Below are 15,391 nucleotides of genomic sequence, written 5' to 3'. Positions count from 1 at the left end.
CAAATGACCAGTGCAGATATAATGTTCACACCCGAGACAGACACGTGTTCTCGTGCTATCCATTAATCGATGACGTAATAATGAGACTTTAAAAAAAAAGATAATTGACAAATCCAATTTAGACATGTTGACATATCTAATTAGGTTTGAGGACGTCACCTCTCACACCTGAGGGGATACAACACGAGCTGTGACGACATGATGAGGACATTGACATATGGCGTGAGTTATACATGAAGACAGCAAGGTGACCGAGTTTTACACTAAACCACAAAGACGGTAAGGTCTAAGCCTATCATCCACCTTTTACCCATCAGATTCTAGATTAGGCCTAAACCTAACAGTGGGTTCAATGTTTCAACTAGGCTACCCAAAATTCACCAACTTCAATGCAAAACAATAGAGCAATCCAGATCTACTTAGACTAAACGAACATTTTTTAATATCACTGAATATGATAGAACACAAAGAAGCACATATTGCTTTAAATATTCCAAGTTGGTGTCAAAGGTTTTGAGACAACACGTAGATTTTCATACAAGATTTAAAAAACAAAAATATTGCTCTCTCTATTGTTGTTGCTACGTAAGCCATGATGTGTGTGTCACTATGATGTGTGTGTCACTATGATGTGTGTGTCACTATGATGTGTGTCACTATGATGTGTGTGTCACTATGATGTGTGTGTCACTATGATGTGTGTGTCACTATGATGTGTGTGTCACTATGATGTGTGTGTCACTATGATGTGTGTGTCACTATGATGTGTGTGTCACTATGATGTGTGTGTCACTATGATGTGTGTGTCACTATGATGTGTGTGTCACTATGATGTGTGTCACTATGATGTGTGTGTCACTATGATGTGTGTGTCACTATGATGTGTGTGTCACTATGATGTGTGTGTCACTATGATGTGTGAGTCACTATGATGTTGTCGTGCCTACACTAGAGACACCACAACCTCCTACTTAATGCATCAAACAGCAATCACGTGATATCATTTGATTTCTTCCACTTACTCACTCATTAAACCAGCACCTACGCAGGCAAAAATATGAAAATACCCCAAAATAATCTGCATGTATATAGAATTACGCTGTTAAAAATAAGTTTTGAGTAAACAATTTTCCAAAAGTTCTCAGATGAGATAGCAAGAAATTTAAAAAAACTTAGTGTTGAACGAGAAAATAAATCACCGCTAAAAATGAATTGAAAATGAGAGGAAATAAAACAAAAGTACTTTTCTATTAATACCATCGGGAAAACAAGACAACATGGACAAGGTGAACTCACTTAGCCAAGCATCGGCCGCTGATAAAAACAACCAGAATAGCACACTGATGACCTTCTCCTAATTCTGACCATACCCCTGGGTAGACCGTTGTCCTTTAATTAAGCTTTAATTCAACCTAACCCAGATTGGGTAATTATCCTATTGTAGCACGGGTTTCAGATTGCTTACTTCCGTGTCTCAAGTCAACAAATAACTGGAAATCTGTGACAGAGTTTACAAGCCAACTCCGACAATCAGATGGAAAGTTAATTAGGAAAAAAACCTAGATAAAACAAATAAATCCAAAAACAGCGAATAAAGCAACAAGATGTAAACAGCTTGATGTGAACACAATCACAATCATCTTTTTAATACGCATTTATCTGGCCATTGTGTTCTGGGGTTTAAATAAAAACCTGGACAAAAGTAAGGGAAAAAAAGAAAGATAATACGGTTTTTTAAATAACAAATCTGCTGTAAACGTGACTGACCCAGTTCACGCCGATGAACCGATATTTTTTTTAAATTAAAAAACAAAACCAACCCAGACTAAGCATTGCCCAAGCTGTTGACGTGCTTCAAGTTGATTAACTCACGCTAGAACCTGATTTAAGGTGCATAACATGATCATCACGTCGTTCATTAGACCAGCCCGTGTAAGAAACTCTCCAGCACGACAAATGTACAAGTGGTGCGACGCCACTCATCTCATCACGTCCTCCGCCGACATGGGGATTACCACGCGATTCGCCACTTGTCACTAATTGAGTAACACCATTTTAATTAAATGGGTTAATTGACCTTGACTGTACAACATTATATGTCTGAGCTTTGCCGGTCACCTCGACAAGAGACGAGTGTTCTTGGTGCTTAAGTGTTGGCTGCTCTAAGGCAGAGTCGTAGCTACAGAATCGGCGACCAGATATATATATATATATATATATATATATATATATATATATATATATATATATATATATATATATATCATACACATAAAGAAAAGGGGCAAGTGTCACCCCTCTCCCATTACTGTAGCCACGCCACTGTTGATGGTGTCACAATCCATGCACTTGCTAGCTACAAGTGCATGTTAATCAATTATCAGCTACAGTTATCTGCCTTATCAAGCATTAGTTAACTGAACCTGTTAGGGAAGTTGGTTCTAAGATGGCTTTACTTAAAAGAGCAGCAACAGACGGACGTGACGTGTGTATGCTACACTGGACACCAGTGTCAAAGCGTACAAACAACTGTGAGCATTAAACAACTGTACTGATCATTTAGGACATACACAGCCATATCGCTAAAACCAATTAACTGACAATAGGGGTAGATGTAGGATGAAGACTACAGTGATTTAACCTGGCTATAGGGGCCCTAATCGCTTCATATACCTAGCATATAAAAACAAGTATCCGAAACACTAGGGACTTATTTTTTGGAAAAGTTATACATGAACATTTTCAACTTCTAAAAATATTATTTGAAAAATCATTCTAAAATTTTAAACAAACAAGGGGACGGCCATTATAAAGGTTGGCTTAAAGACAAGGGTTAAGTAAACAAACATGTACTCACCTAACTGTCGGAGTGCCGCAGCTTTCAGAGTTGGTGCAAGGTTGTCTGTCTGTATAAACTGCTCATAGGCGTCCTTGGCTTGCTTGTATTTACCCTGTCGAGATGACAAGAACTACTCTATCTAGCCTACTCTAGACTGACTATGTGCAGCAGCACATTTAGTTTCTTACTATCTATAAAGATAAAATAACAAGAATTAATCTATCTAACCTACTCTGGTCTGACTATGTGCACGAGCACTTCAGAGATTTACAAAGTAAATTTATCCTTACCTGAACTTCGTACAGATGTGCTATGTGAAGCCGAACTGAGGTGAAGAAAGGAAGAAATAGAGGTTAGAAAACAGAAACAAAAATCAGAACTAACAAAATAAAAAAATAAAAATATATAAAAAACTACAAAAAAAAACAAAAACGTCAAACCTAACATTAAATCACCAGCTACTTATCTTAAGAACAATAGCTTTTTTTTCAATAAAGCACGAGGGGGTTGGGGGGGGGGGGGGCGAGGAATCTTTACACTGAGTCTTCATCTGGTCCCTAAAGCAAGTTAAACGTAATGTTTTAAAAAGTGCTAACTGTCCAGATTCTATAATATTCAGGCGACCCAGCCCAAAGTAGCTTCTTCCTTCCTCTATAAGAAACTTCGGTCGATTACATTTCATCAAGAATTAGTTTCCCAACTCCAGCCTTATAAAGTTATCCCCCATGTTGTCACACTACATCAACCTCGGACGGTATATGTACAACTACTAAGTAGACTTCACCCGTACAAAATTATATAAGTTCATATTCATTCGTGGAATTTTAGTGTTAATTTTTTTTCTTTAAATAAGGAACATCTTTCCTGCTAGAACTAAGACATAATTTGTTCACAAAGACCTTACAGGCTGCACTCATTGTTGCCTAACCAGGATTCACCAGCTATTTGGTGAAAGCACAAAGTTAGAATTTCATTTCGACAGGACAGTTAGCAAGAAAAATATCAATATTTTTGTGCAAAAGAAAAAAAAAAACAATTAAAAAAAAGAAACCGTCTAAACAAAAGAAGAAAAAGTCACCGGTGGGCGATAATGAGATAATTACGTGTACAGATGGGGAGGTGGAGTAGGGCCCTTACATAAGGCGTATTGTCTTGTCTCCCCTGCACTAATCCAAGGTATATTGTTTCTTCTTCCACACACCCACCCGCCCCTATTCTAACCCCCTCCCCTAACACACATAAGACGTTGCGTAACCTTATGGTAACAAGCTGTAATCTACTGTATTTATTTTTGTGTGTACGTGCAAAACCCTTGCCCAAATACGAGTAAATAAAAAAAACACCTTACACCCCCCCCCCCCCCATTAAACAAAAGAAAAACAGAAAGATGCGCACAACCGCAGGTGAGCACCGCCTCGCTCACCAGATGACAACAAAGGCCAGGAGAGACGACGGCCCACTCTGTCACGTGCGTCAACTCCTGGGCCCCGGCGCGTGATCAATCACCGGCCCTCGATGACTTAAGACAATAACAGGCTTCCGTCTTTAATACACGGAGAAAGAAAAATATAACCTCGGCGGAAGTCGGGCTGAGCATGCGCGTGAATTGACCGCAGCATTATCGTGATGTGTGACGCTAGGAGCAGATAAAGATAGAGGAAGAGGGGGGGGGGGTGTCTCTGGCTGAAAACTGTTCCGGGACAATGTGATAACCGCGCTAGGATTTAATATTTTGTTATCCAATGTTTATAGGAAATTATTTTATTTTTAGGACCCTACCATTTATGGCCACCATGATGATGTACCTAAGTTGTTTATCTGCCCCTATGTACTCCTTCGGCCACTTCTGCACCCCATGTCTACAAAGTTCTGATTTAACCGGCCACCATGATGGTGTACCGAAGTTGTTTGTCTACCCCTAGGTTTTCCTTCAGCCACTTCTAAACCCCATGTCTACAAAGTTATGAGTCATTCAACAATTATTATCTATCAAATTCTTGTAATTCTACGGTGGTCATTAAAAAAATATATTTTTTTTTGGTCCTACACTACGAACCAAATCAGGAGTGGAAGGAGTAGGGTAGAATGCAGTATTTGAAATCACTGGAACTAATTAGTAGCAACAACCAATAATCAAGCCTGAAAACGCTATAAAAATGTAATTGGGTTGTTTGTTATGTCTGTGGGACAACCTGGGTGTAATATGGTCATATGGGCGCTCAGACATGGCTTAATTAATAATTAATGTTAATCAATAATTAAAAAACGGATGATGGATTAGGTGGGATTTAATGAATCACAAAGCTGATCTTTCTTTCAATGGAAGTAATTGAACGCGCTGTAAACCAGGGGCGGACGCAACAGTCAGAGACACACCCACCCCACCACCCCCACATATTGGACAAAGGCGTCATCCCTCCTCATATTCTATGTCGGGACACCTCGTGTAGGTAACACCACCTCCCATATTTCAGGACACCAAGTGCTGGTGAAATCTCCATGTCAGAACACCCTTTGTGCCAGTGTCATAATCTCGCATGACACCATGTCTATTTGTGGCACCATCTTCCATATTTTAAGACACCCTGTTGCTACTACAAATTTCCCACAGGACACCCTGTGTTAGAGAAACCATCTTCTATTGGTCAGAGCTACATTAAGACAACAACCACAAGAGAGTTAACAGCTAACTTCACATGTGTATAAAAAAAAAAGACTGACTTACTCTCATCGGATGAACATATACAAGGATTGGAGTCGGCCAATGTAAGCTTGAAATGCTGCAAGAGAAATACATTCAACATGAAACAATGGGTTTCCAATAGCCAATACTTTGCTAAATTATTTAAACTAACCACGCAAGTAGATTGGTGTGGACATCTATACAGAAGTGATTTGTACACGAAATATATAAGCCACTTCTAAATAGGTGACACAGTCATATTTAAAAAGAGGTTTCATACATATATAGTCAGTGATACACATACTTTGAAGGTGAGACAGACCCATGAATGAGGTAATATGGATATATGTATAAAGGCAATACAGACTGGTAGATAGCTAGCATATGTCTAAGAATAAAACATGCATGTACATGCAATAGAAGAGTAGACTGACATGACAACATATGTGGTAGTTGGAATAGACAAAGCTGTGAACTATCTACTTGACATGTAGGTCAATTAGACAACAGTCTAGACGGATGAAATAGGTATGTGTTGAGATAATGAGGGGAATGTGCGAACATGGGAAATACTGCCAAGGCAACATTTCGCTCAGTCCTGGCATCTAACACTGCCAGATACTCCAGTAGATAGAGTGGAGGTTCGCGTTGTTGACGGAGATGCTGTACATAACCGTCTGGCCCAGGGCATAACCCTCTCAGTGTCATAACCACCTTCCTTACGTCATAAACCCCATTCCCCCTGGACATAACCACCTTCCTTACGTCATAAACCCCATTCCCCCTGGACATAACCACCTTCCTTACGTCATAAACCACATTCCCCCTAGACATAACCACCTTCCTTACGCCATAAACCCCATTCCCCCTGGACATCACCTTCCTTACGTCATAAACCCCATTCCCCCTGGACATAACCACCTAACTTAGCCATAAACCCCATTCCCCCTGAACATAACCACCTTCCTTATGCCATAAACCCCATTCCCCCTGGACATAACCACCTTACTTATGCCATAAACCCCATTCCCCCTGGACATAACCACCTTACTTATGCCATAAACCCCATTCCCCCTGGACATAACCACCTTCCTTATGCCATAAACCCACTTATCCAAGGCAGATATCTCCCTTCTCCTGCCAATGACCCCCTATGGACATGACCCCCAAGCAGATACCCCCACACACAGACTTAAACCCCTATAGTGCACACCCCAAAAGACTTATCAGTCTAGCTACAGTTCTAACAGTTAACAAGGAACTGATACTGACATTATTATTTGTTTCAAGCACAGCCTTAGACACCTTAAAATGTAAAGAAATTTCCACATGAACAGGAAGAAAAAAATAATCATCTAGTAAGGTTTCTTTCAACAGGAAACTGTAAGGTTTCTAATGGATCTAGCGCTGGCCCAGATGACCATAAGAAAACACAGGCAACTTTTTAAATGGAAGGTTCGTTCTTTATTAGGTTAGGTGAGCCTGTCTGTAGTCTCACTGTGGTAGAGTTGGCAGGAACTTACCAAACATCAGGAACTTACCAGACATCAGGAACTTACCAGACATCAGGAACTTACCAAACATCAGGAACTTACCAGACATCAGGAACTTACCAGACATCAGGAACTTACCAGACATCAGGAACTTACCAGACATCAGGAACTTACCAGACATCAGGAACTTACCAGACATCAGGAACTTACCAGACATCAGGAACTTACCAGACATCAGGAACTTACCAGACATCAGGAACTTACCAGACATCAGGAACTTACCAGACATCAGGAACTTACTAGACATCAGGAACTTACCAGACATCAGGAACTTACCAGACATCAGGAACTTACCAGACATCAGGAACTTACCAGACATTTCATTTCTGATCTCTGCAACTACTTCACGCCACCCCATTTCTGATCTCTGCAAACGCCCCACCCCATTTCTGATCCCCGCAACTGCCCCACCCCCATTTCTGATCCCCGCAACTGCCCCATTCCACTTCTGATCCCCACAACAGCCCCATCCCACCCCATTTCTGATCCCTGCAACTGCCCCACCCCACCCCACTTCTAATCCTCACAACTGCCCCACCCCACCCCATTTCTGATATCTGCAACTGCCCACCCATATATCTAGATAGTATGCCTCCCAATGACACCAACAAGTAAATTTAGTAAAGACACACCCATCCCAGATGTGCTTACCTTCAAACTGTTGTCATATTGCTTGAGGACTTTGAACATCAAAGCCAACCTGAGATGGACTTCTGAGGCTCTCCTAAAGCCTGGCTCAGCGTACAAAAGTTGCTGGAACACTTGGATAGCCCTGGGGAACAAACAACACAAACATCTTTATTTACATCTCTCTATGGACACACTCTATTGCTTGTCCACATACTGACATATACAATAAACGGTTTTGGAAATACAAAATAAAAAGGGTGTATACGTTAAAATAGACTAAAGTGTAGAGCCATGACTGAGATTCCTGAGAATGGGCTGCCCATACTCGCCCGTGCGAATAAGACTGCCCTCGAGTCTCTGGTTGGTGTCCAGAACGAGGGGGCTACGTCTAATTACCGGGACGTACAGGACTGTGAAATAATAGCGGACACTGTTAAAAGTATATATTTCTATATAAATTTCATTTTGTTCGGGGGGGGGGGGGGGGGAGAGAGGCCCCGCCCCGCCCCCCCCCCCCCCCCGAAGAGAGGCCTGAAAGAAACTGATTCTGTACTGTCACTAATCCTACCATACGACACAGCAAATGATAGCAATACAAATAAGTCAGTAGGCCTAAGCATTTCCCTGGCAATGATAAACAGTACACCTGACCAGGTGTCACAGAACAGGTGCTAGCCAACATTATACAGCAGCCCCAGACTAACATTAGTTCAACCAGGTGTGGGAGACAAAGTGATACATTACCTAAATGACATGACAGTAGACCAAGGTAGTGTCACACGACTATTTAGATATCAGCTGGATGACATAACAGTAAACTGAGAAACCGTCATTTAGTAAGGTCCTCAATGTGAAGTACGACAGGTAGGTTTTGTGCTAAGTACATAATGTTAAGTGTCAAAGTGAGAAGGGGGGGGGGGGGGGCTGGAAGGTGTGATTTTGGACATGCGTGCTTTACATCGAGATTCAATTTCAACAAAATGTAGACCTAATAATCATAGACAACACAATACGTGTTGGTATGTGTAATACACGTGTATGTAACACAGGTGACATGATAGGTAACACAGGTGTCATGATAGGTATTGGTAACACATGTGTCAATAAAGGTAGCACGTGTCAGCATAGGTAAAGGGGATAAGTCACGTGTCAAGTTAGGTACAGGTAACACATGTGTTCGGATAGTTAACACATGTGTTCGGAAAGTTAACACAGGTGTAGACCTGATGAGTAAATTGAAAGACGGAAGCCACACAAAAAAACCTATTAGACTAGCAGTAAAGCTACGGCCCTGTTTTTTTTCAAAATCAACAAGAGACCACATATGCATGAGGATCAAACAGCCGCTGGGAAGTGTTGTTTTAACATGCACCATATGCGCTAGTGGGTAACAGCACAGCACCGTGGCGTGCACCTGTTCCCCATGGTGAGCACGCGACAAGCCACACGTAGCGACATTCTTCTCCGGGCAGGTAAACGCTGGGAGGGGGGGGGGGGGGGGAAGGAGGGGGGTGACTAAACAACTTACCTAGCCTAGCGCCCAATGTACATGGAGAGGGGGGGTGGTAAGGGCTAAACAACTTAACTAGGGCCAAAAGTACAGCGAGGGGGAGGGTGCGTGGCTAAACAACTCACCTAACGCCCAATGTACAGCAAGGGTGGAGGTTTGGGGATTGCTAAATTTGACATTTAGTTTGCCACAGACTTGTGATTGTTGTTACTTTAAGTGTATAACAATCAAAGGAGAACAAAAAAAGTGCATTTCAACCACCAGGTCATGTTGAAAGACAGGTACGGAGACAGATGAGAAGTAGGTCTCACGTCATATTTACATCTCTGATTTCTGACAAGGCCTGACATATGAGAAGTAGGCCTCACGTCATATTTACATCTATTTTCTGTCAGTGCCTGACATATGTCATGACATTAACATCAATGTTCCCTGTCAGTGCCTGGCAATGTGAATCGCCAAATGCCACACACAACGACCAAGGCTATAACTGAACACGTCTCACTGCCAGACTCTACAGCCACTATATACAACACAGGGCCTTCCTGGGTACGTTCCCAGAACTGCCACATCTAGGTGATTCCCCACTTTCAGCAAGTAGGCCACTCTCCCCAACCCCCTCCCCAGGGGTCACTGAGACCGTATAAACCCGTCCAAACCAATGTTTAATGTGATATGGATTAATCTCACAAGCACACGTGTTTCTCCTCTACTTGTCTGTGTGTGTGAGTGTGTGTATGTGTGTACATGCACATTAGCAGCGTGTTATCAGCTATATACAACTGGCGAGGTTTTTTTTATACTGAACTCTTTAATGCTGCACTTGTTGCATGCTTCATATTACACATGCCTGACAACCGCTTTTGACTGCAACTAAGGAACCATGTTATTTATAACTAAATAATTTCACAGAACAGAAAATAGCTTTAAAATTTTGTATTGTGGTACACTTAGCTCCATGGGGATTCCCTTTAACGAAGGTTAAGGACGATGCGTGGGAGACGGAAGTAGAATAAACTTGGAGGGTACATTATTTATGACATGGCAATTATCGTGCATAAACATTTTTTAATCAAGCTTTAATCTTAATGCAGTTACTTCGTAATGTTCCTTTAAATAATTCTTTGATTAAAATAACAACAACAGGTTGATAAATTTAGACTGGTCTGAATGACATTCAACTATTTTAAACGCAGTTAATTTATTTAAAATAAAATGTACTTATTTGTTACCAGCAGCAAAATGTACTTGATTGTTATAAACAATAAAAATGTACTTGTAACTAATGACCAAGAGGCCGGCTGACAATGAAAACATGGGCTGATCCACCCCCACAAAACTGCTCCACACAATCAATCAATGAAGTCCTGTTATTGCTCGTGTCATGGACTCCTGTGATAAACGATCCCAAACTTTGGGAATTTCCAGCGCCATTTTTTTTTTCTTTCCTCCACGCCATATCATGGTATACGTGACGTTAAGATTAGATTAAACCTTGTACAGATCAGAACAAGGACTCAATGTGGACTTTAGATGTGTTTATTTTATCTGTTTAGACTTGATGCTGAATTGTATGTGTGTACCTGCTAGTTTTGCTATAGGCACATGTTCTAAGATAAAGATGAGCAATTGATTAGAGCATGAGAGCAGATTAGAACCACTACAGAAATGATAGAGAGTTTCAACCATCAGAAATGTAGTGGCCCAAACAGATAACAACCATCTTCTTACGGTGATTACTCGTGTATTGCTGTCCACACACCTCTAATTAGGGAATTAGATTTTAATCGTCGCACGGCATTTACCTAATGGTAGGAGGAGAATTCTTTTGTATTTACCTTAATGGTAGTGCTGAATGAAGGAGACGGAGAGAAAGCATTCAATGATGCCGGGTGGGGTAGAAAGAAAAAAAATGGGTCAATAAAACCGACAGAACAGGTCAATCCTTTGTATCGATTTTTTGGAAGCGTGTGCCTCAATCGATTACAAGCCGATATAAATCAATAAATCGGGTATTATTTCGATAACGTGTCTTAACTGCACCGTTGTGAACTTTACAGCCAATAAGAGGCTGGGCTCAGCAGGTTAGCTTTTGATATGACATTACAACAGGTGGGGTTAGAAGGGTTAAGTTGTATATGAAACCACCAAGCTGCTGCTACAATGTGTTACTAAAATGATGACTAGACAGTATAAAGAATGGACCAGCAGTCACAATTCTTAACACACGGGATTTTTTTTAACTCACAATTCAATTTCTAGTGTAGTAGTAGTATTTGTCAACCAATTTTAAACATACGGCCATACATCTCTTTTGTTGACCCTTGTACCCCCCCCCCCCCCCAATAAACCCTTGCACCAACCCAATAATATACCCTTACACGAACCCCGGAAAAGACCAACCCACGCAATAAACCCGTGGACCGACCCCCGCAATATACCCCCCCCCCCCCCGATGACATGAAGAAACAAACAATTAACCATCAGGGAAATCAATGATCATATTATTATTATTCTGCTGCTCTAAATAACCCGTCTCTTACGTCATAGTAGACCGCTACCTTATCTGTTAGCTATCGAACCGTTCCATGCCATCTGCACGCAAGAAAAGTGAATGAAAGTTGTTTACACTTGTAACGGGACCGCCCATTCAGAAACCAGAACCACAGTTTCCTATTACACAACAGCAGAAAGACGAGTCCAGGTCATTTTGCGCAATTCCTAAAGAAATGATAGCACGACAGATTCAAGTTGGCGCGTAAGCACGTCATTATTTCATTAAGCAAGACATGTTGTAAGAGGCAGACTTTGGTCAAACGTGGGTGGAAACACGTGCTATATTTAGAACCTGCGCTAGCGTAGTACAGGACATCGTGTTTGAAAATAACTTTAACCTTTGGCCGCGCCTCATATCGTATTCTCTAGCCAGCTTGTTCACACAAAGACCAATGATACAACTTTCCTCGTCTAGCTCGTCTGTCTTCTCGTCAACCTGTCAACGTTGGGTCTAATAAAACAATACCAATTCAAATATAGACTTATGGTAGATCAATCAAACGTTTAAACCAAACTTTCACCTGTTTAATTCGGGGAGAGGTGGGGGGGGAGGGGGGGATGCATTCTTCAATACTTCACAATGTAAACACTTCCTGCTAAGTATTTCCAACAGGGATGGATGTTGGTAATCTCCGAAGATGACATACACACCCGAAAATCTCTATCAGATAGACAGAAGACCAAACATCAAGGCTAAATGTGGATGGACAGAGCGCAGCAGTGTAAACAAAACCCAACCCCCAGCCTCCATCAGATAGACAGGCTACTTCCCCAAGACTCCCATCCAGCAGCAGACCCAATCAGCTGACGCTGGTTATTTTCTAACGTCGATCCCAGGCACGAGAATAGCAACATATCGTCTATATCTGTCTGGACACATACCTACAAATAAACGTACGCGCCGTATGACGTAGACAGAGACCTAGTTTCCTTTCTCGCTGACGTCACCCCACCAAACATGCGACTATTTCCACACACACCCGGCGTGACGCGAGTGTTAAAATTACATTTGTCAACACAGGTCTCCTCGTGTCCGCTCATTCTATTGATTCCAGAGCAAATTTGTCAACCCTAATTATAGAAAAAGATCTGTATTTAGTGTCTATTTAAAAGATATTTTTAGAATTAGAATCATGACGGATTATATAAAATACAAACAGCACCTGTTTTTTTTTAAATTGCTTTTCCGGGGAGGTAATATTAAAAGTAATTGATATTTTCGATTAGCCGTACCCATAAAATGATATATTCGCACAGCGGAAATAGACATTAATTTTTTTTAAATGTGAATAGTTTAAAAAAAAATTAAGAGTGGGTAGGTTTGACTAAAGACAAGCAAAAAAAAAATGCCCAACATAACAGCATATTCCACCCCCCCCCCCCCCCCCCCCCAGTTGTTGAAGCAAATGATACAATATCTTTTTTTAACACGTTTTTAACACGTTTTTATTAACTCAGCTTCGCGTGGATGTGTTTGTTGTTAAAATTGACATCGAAAATTAGCCCACTTCTGATTGCTCTATAGATCTGAAATTTGGCATGCAGGTTACTTTCGCCTAACAATTTCAGATGCAATCATAAAAACTAGCAATTAGAGACCGTAATTAGCTTAATTTAATTACGCCCAAAGGACCATAAAATTGAGGACATGATTTCTAAAGATACCGACAAGACTGGAGGCTTGTTGACACAGTTACTTCGGCCCCAATCGATGTGAGCGCGCTGGCCGTGATCGTATAGTGGTTAGTACTTCGCGTTGTGGCCGCGACAACCCAGGTTCGAATCCTGGTCGCTCAAGATTTTTTTAGTCCGTGTATTTATAAACACTTAGTCAATTCATACTTAATCAAGTCATTAGATAAAGTAGAAAATAAACTATATAAAAAACTTTTTTAAAAAAACACGTTTTTCATGTGTAGCAACGGACTAAAAAGGAGAAAATAAAATACTTAAAAAAAACTTTTTAAAAAACCACGTTTTTCTTGTGGACTAAAAAGTAGAAAATAACTATTTACATACATTTGATGACAAAAAACGTGGGTCGGGCAGATGGGTCGGGAAATTTGATGGTGAACGTACCCACGTTTTTTGTCATCAAATGTATGTAAATAGTTATTTTCTACTTTTTAGTCCACAAGAAAAACGTGGTTTTTTAAAAAGTTTTTTTTAAGTATTTTATTCTTAACTCAGCTTCGCGTTTGTTTGTTTGTTTGGATGTTTGTTGTTAAAATTGACATAAAAAATTAGCCCACTTCTGATTGCTCTAGAGACCTGAAATTTGGCATGCATGCTACTTTCGCCTAACAATTTCAGATGCAATCATAAAAACTAGCAATTAGTGACCGTAATTAGCTTAATTTAATTACGCCCCAAGGACCATAAAATTGAGGACATGATTTCTAAAGATACCGACAAGACTGGAGGCCTATAGACACAGTTACTTCGGCCCCAATCGATGTGAGCGCGCTGGCCGTGAACGTATAGTGGTTAGTACTTCGCGTTGTGGCCGCGACAACCCAGGTTCGAATCCTGGTCGCTCAAGATTTTTAGTCCGTGTAATTATAAACACTTTTTTAAAAACCACGTTTTTCATGTGTAGCAACGGACTAAAAAGGAGAAAATAAAATACTTAAAAAAAACTTTTAAAAAAAAACACGTTTTTTATGTGTAGCAACGGACTAAAAAGGAGAACGGACACGGTAACACATTGTTAACGGTGACACGGTTGGTATGCTGGGCATGCTAAAATACACATAAACACGTTTTTCCTTAACTCAGCTTCGCGTTTATTTGTTTGTTTATGGGAGATTTGATCACGTGATTCGTGAGTAGATCTCCACGCCAGCAACGTAAATTACACCCTTTCTCTGTTTAAAGCGTATCGGTCGCTCAAGATTTTTTTAGTCCGTGTATTTAAAAACACTTAGTTAAGTCATACTTAATCAAGTCATTAGATAAAGTAGAAAATAAACTATATAAAAAACTTTTTAAAAACCACGTTTTTCATGTGTAGCAACGGACTAAAAAGGAGAAAATAAAATACTTAAAAAAAACTTTTTAAAAAACCACGTTTTTCTTGTGGACTAAAAAGTAGAAAATAAATTTTCATACATTTGATGACAAAAAACGTGGGTCGGGCAGATGGGTCGGGAAATTTGATGGTGAACGTACCCACGTTTTTTGTCATCAAATGTATGAAAATTTATTTTCTACTTTTTAGTCCACAAGAAAAACGTGGTTTTTTAAAAAGTTTTTTTTAAGTATTTTATTTAACCTGTAACATTCTCCCCCCCCCCCCCCCATACACACACCCAGTTGTTAAAGCAAGTGATACAATATCTTTTTTTTAAAACCCGTAACACTCCCCCCCCCCCCCCCCCACACACACAAACACAGCAGAGCATGTGTACATCAATAAACGAATCAACTTTTTGTACCGAGACGAGGTAACTTCCTGGTTGAACCAGCCGCTTCTACAGCCGTTTGTTTTTTAACCTCTGAGGTTAGGCTGACTGGCCGGCAACACAAGAGGCTGGAACCAAGGCAGACCTAGCCGATAATCCGCAGTCTCATTTAAATCAAACCACACAACAACAGGTTACAAAAACAAACAAGAAAAT

At 40.6% G+C, this 15,391-nt stretch overlaps 1 protein-coding gene across 3 annotated transcripts in view; it reads right to left on the bottom strand.

Annotated features, from left to right (window-relative positions):
• Positions 1–15,391, bottom strand: part of LOC131946367 (histone demethylase UTY) — a 78,564-nt gene that overhangs the window by 32,207 nt on the left and 30,966 nt on the right. For all 3 annotated transcript variants that reach the window (XM_059307076.1, XM_059307078.1, XM_059307077.1), the window contains exons 6-9: positions 7,727–7,847; positions 5,565–5,619; positions 3,130–3,164; positions 2,858–2,951 (exon numbers count right to left, since the gene is read on the bottom strand). In XM_059307076.1, the coding sequence (XP_059163059.1) occupies positions 2,858–2,951; positions 3,130–3,164; positions 5,565–5,619; positions 7,727–7,847 (305 nt within the window). The remainder of the gene's footprint in view (positions 1–2,857; positions 2,952–3,129; positions 3,165–5,564; positions 5,620–7,726; positions 7,848–15,391) is intronic.

This window comes from Physella acuta, unplaced genomic scaffold, assembly GCF_028476545.2.
Source record: "Physella acuta isolate Inbredline_101_S28 unplaced genomic scaffold, ASM2847654v3 ptg000555l, whole genome shotgun sequence".
In the NCBI taxonomy this organism is placed as follows: domain Eukaryota; kingdom Metazoa; phylum Mollusca; class Gastropoda; family Physidae; genus Physella; species Physella acuta.
This window is presented reverse-complemented; position numbering and strand designations above follow the sequence as displayed.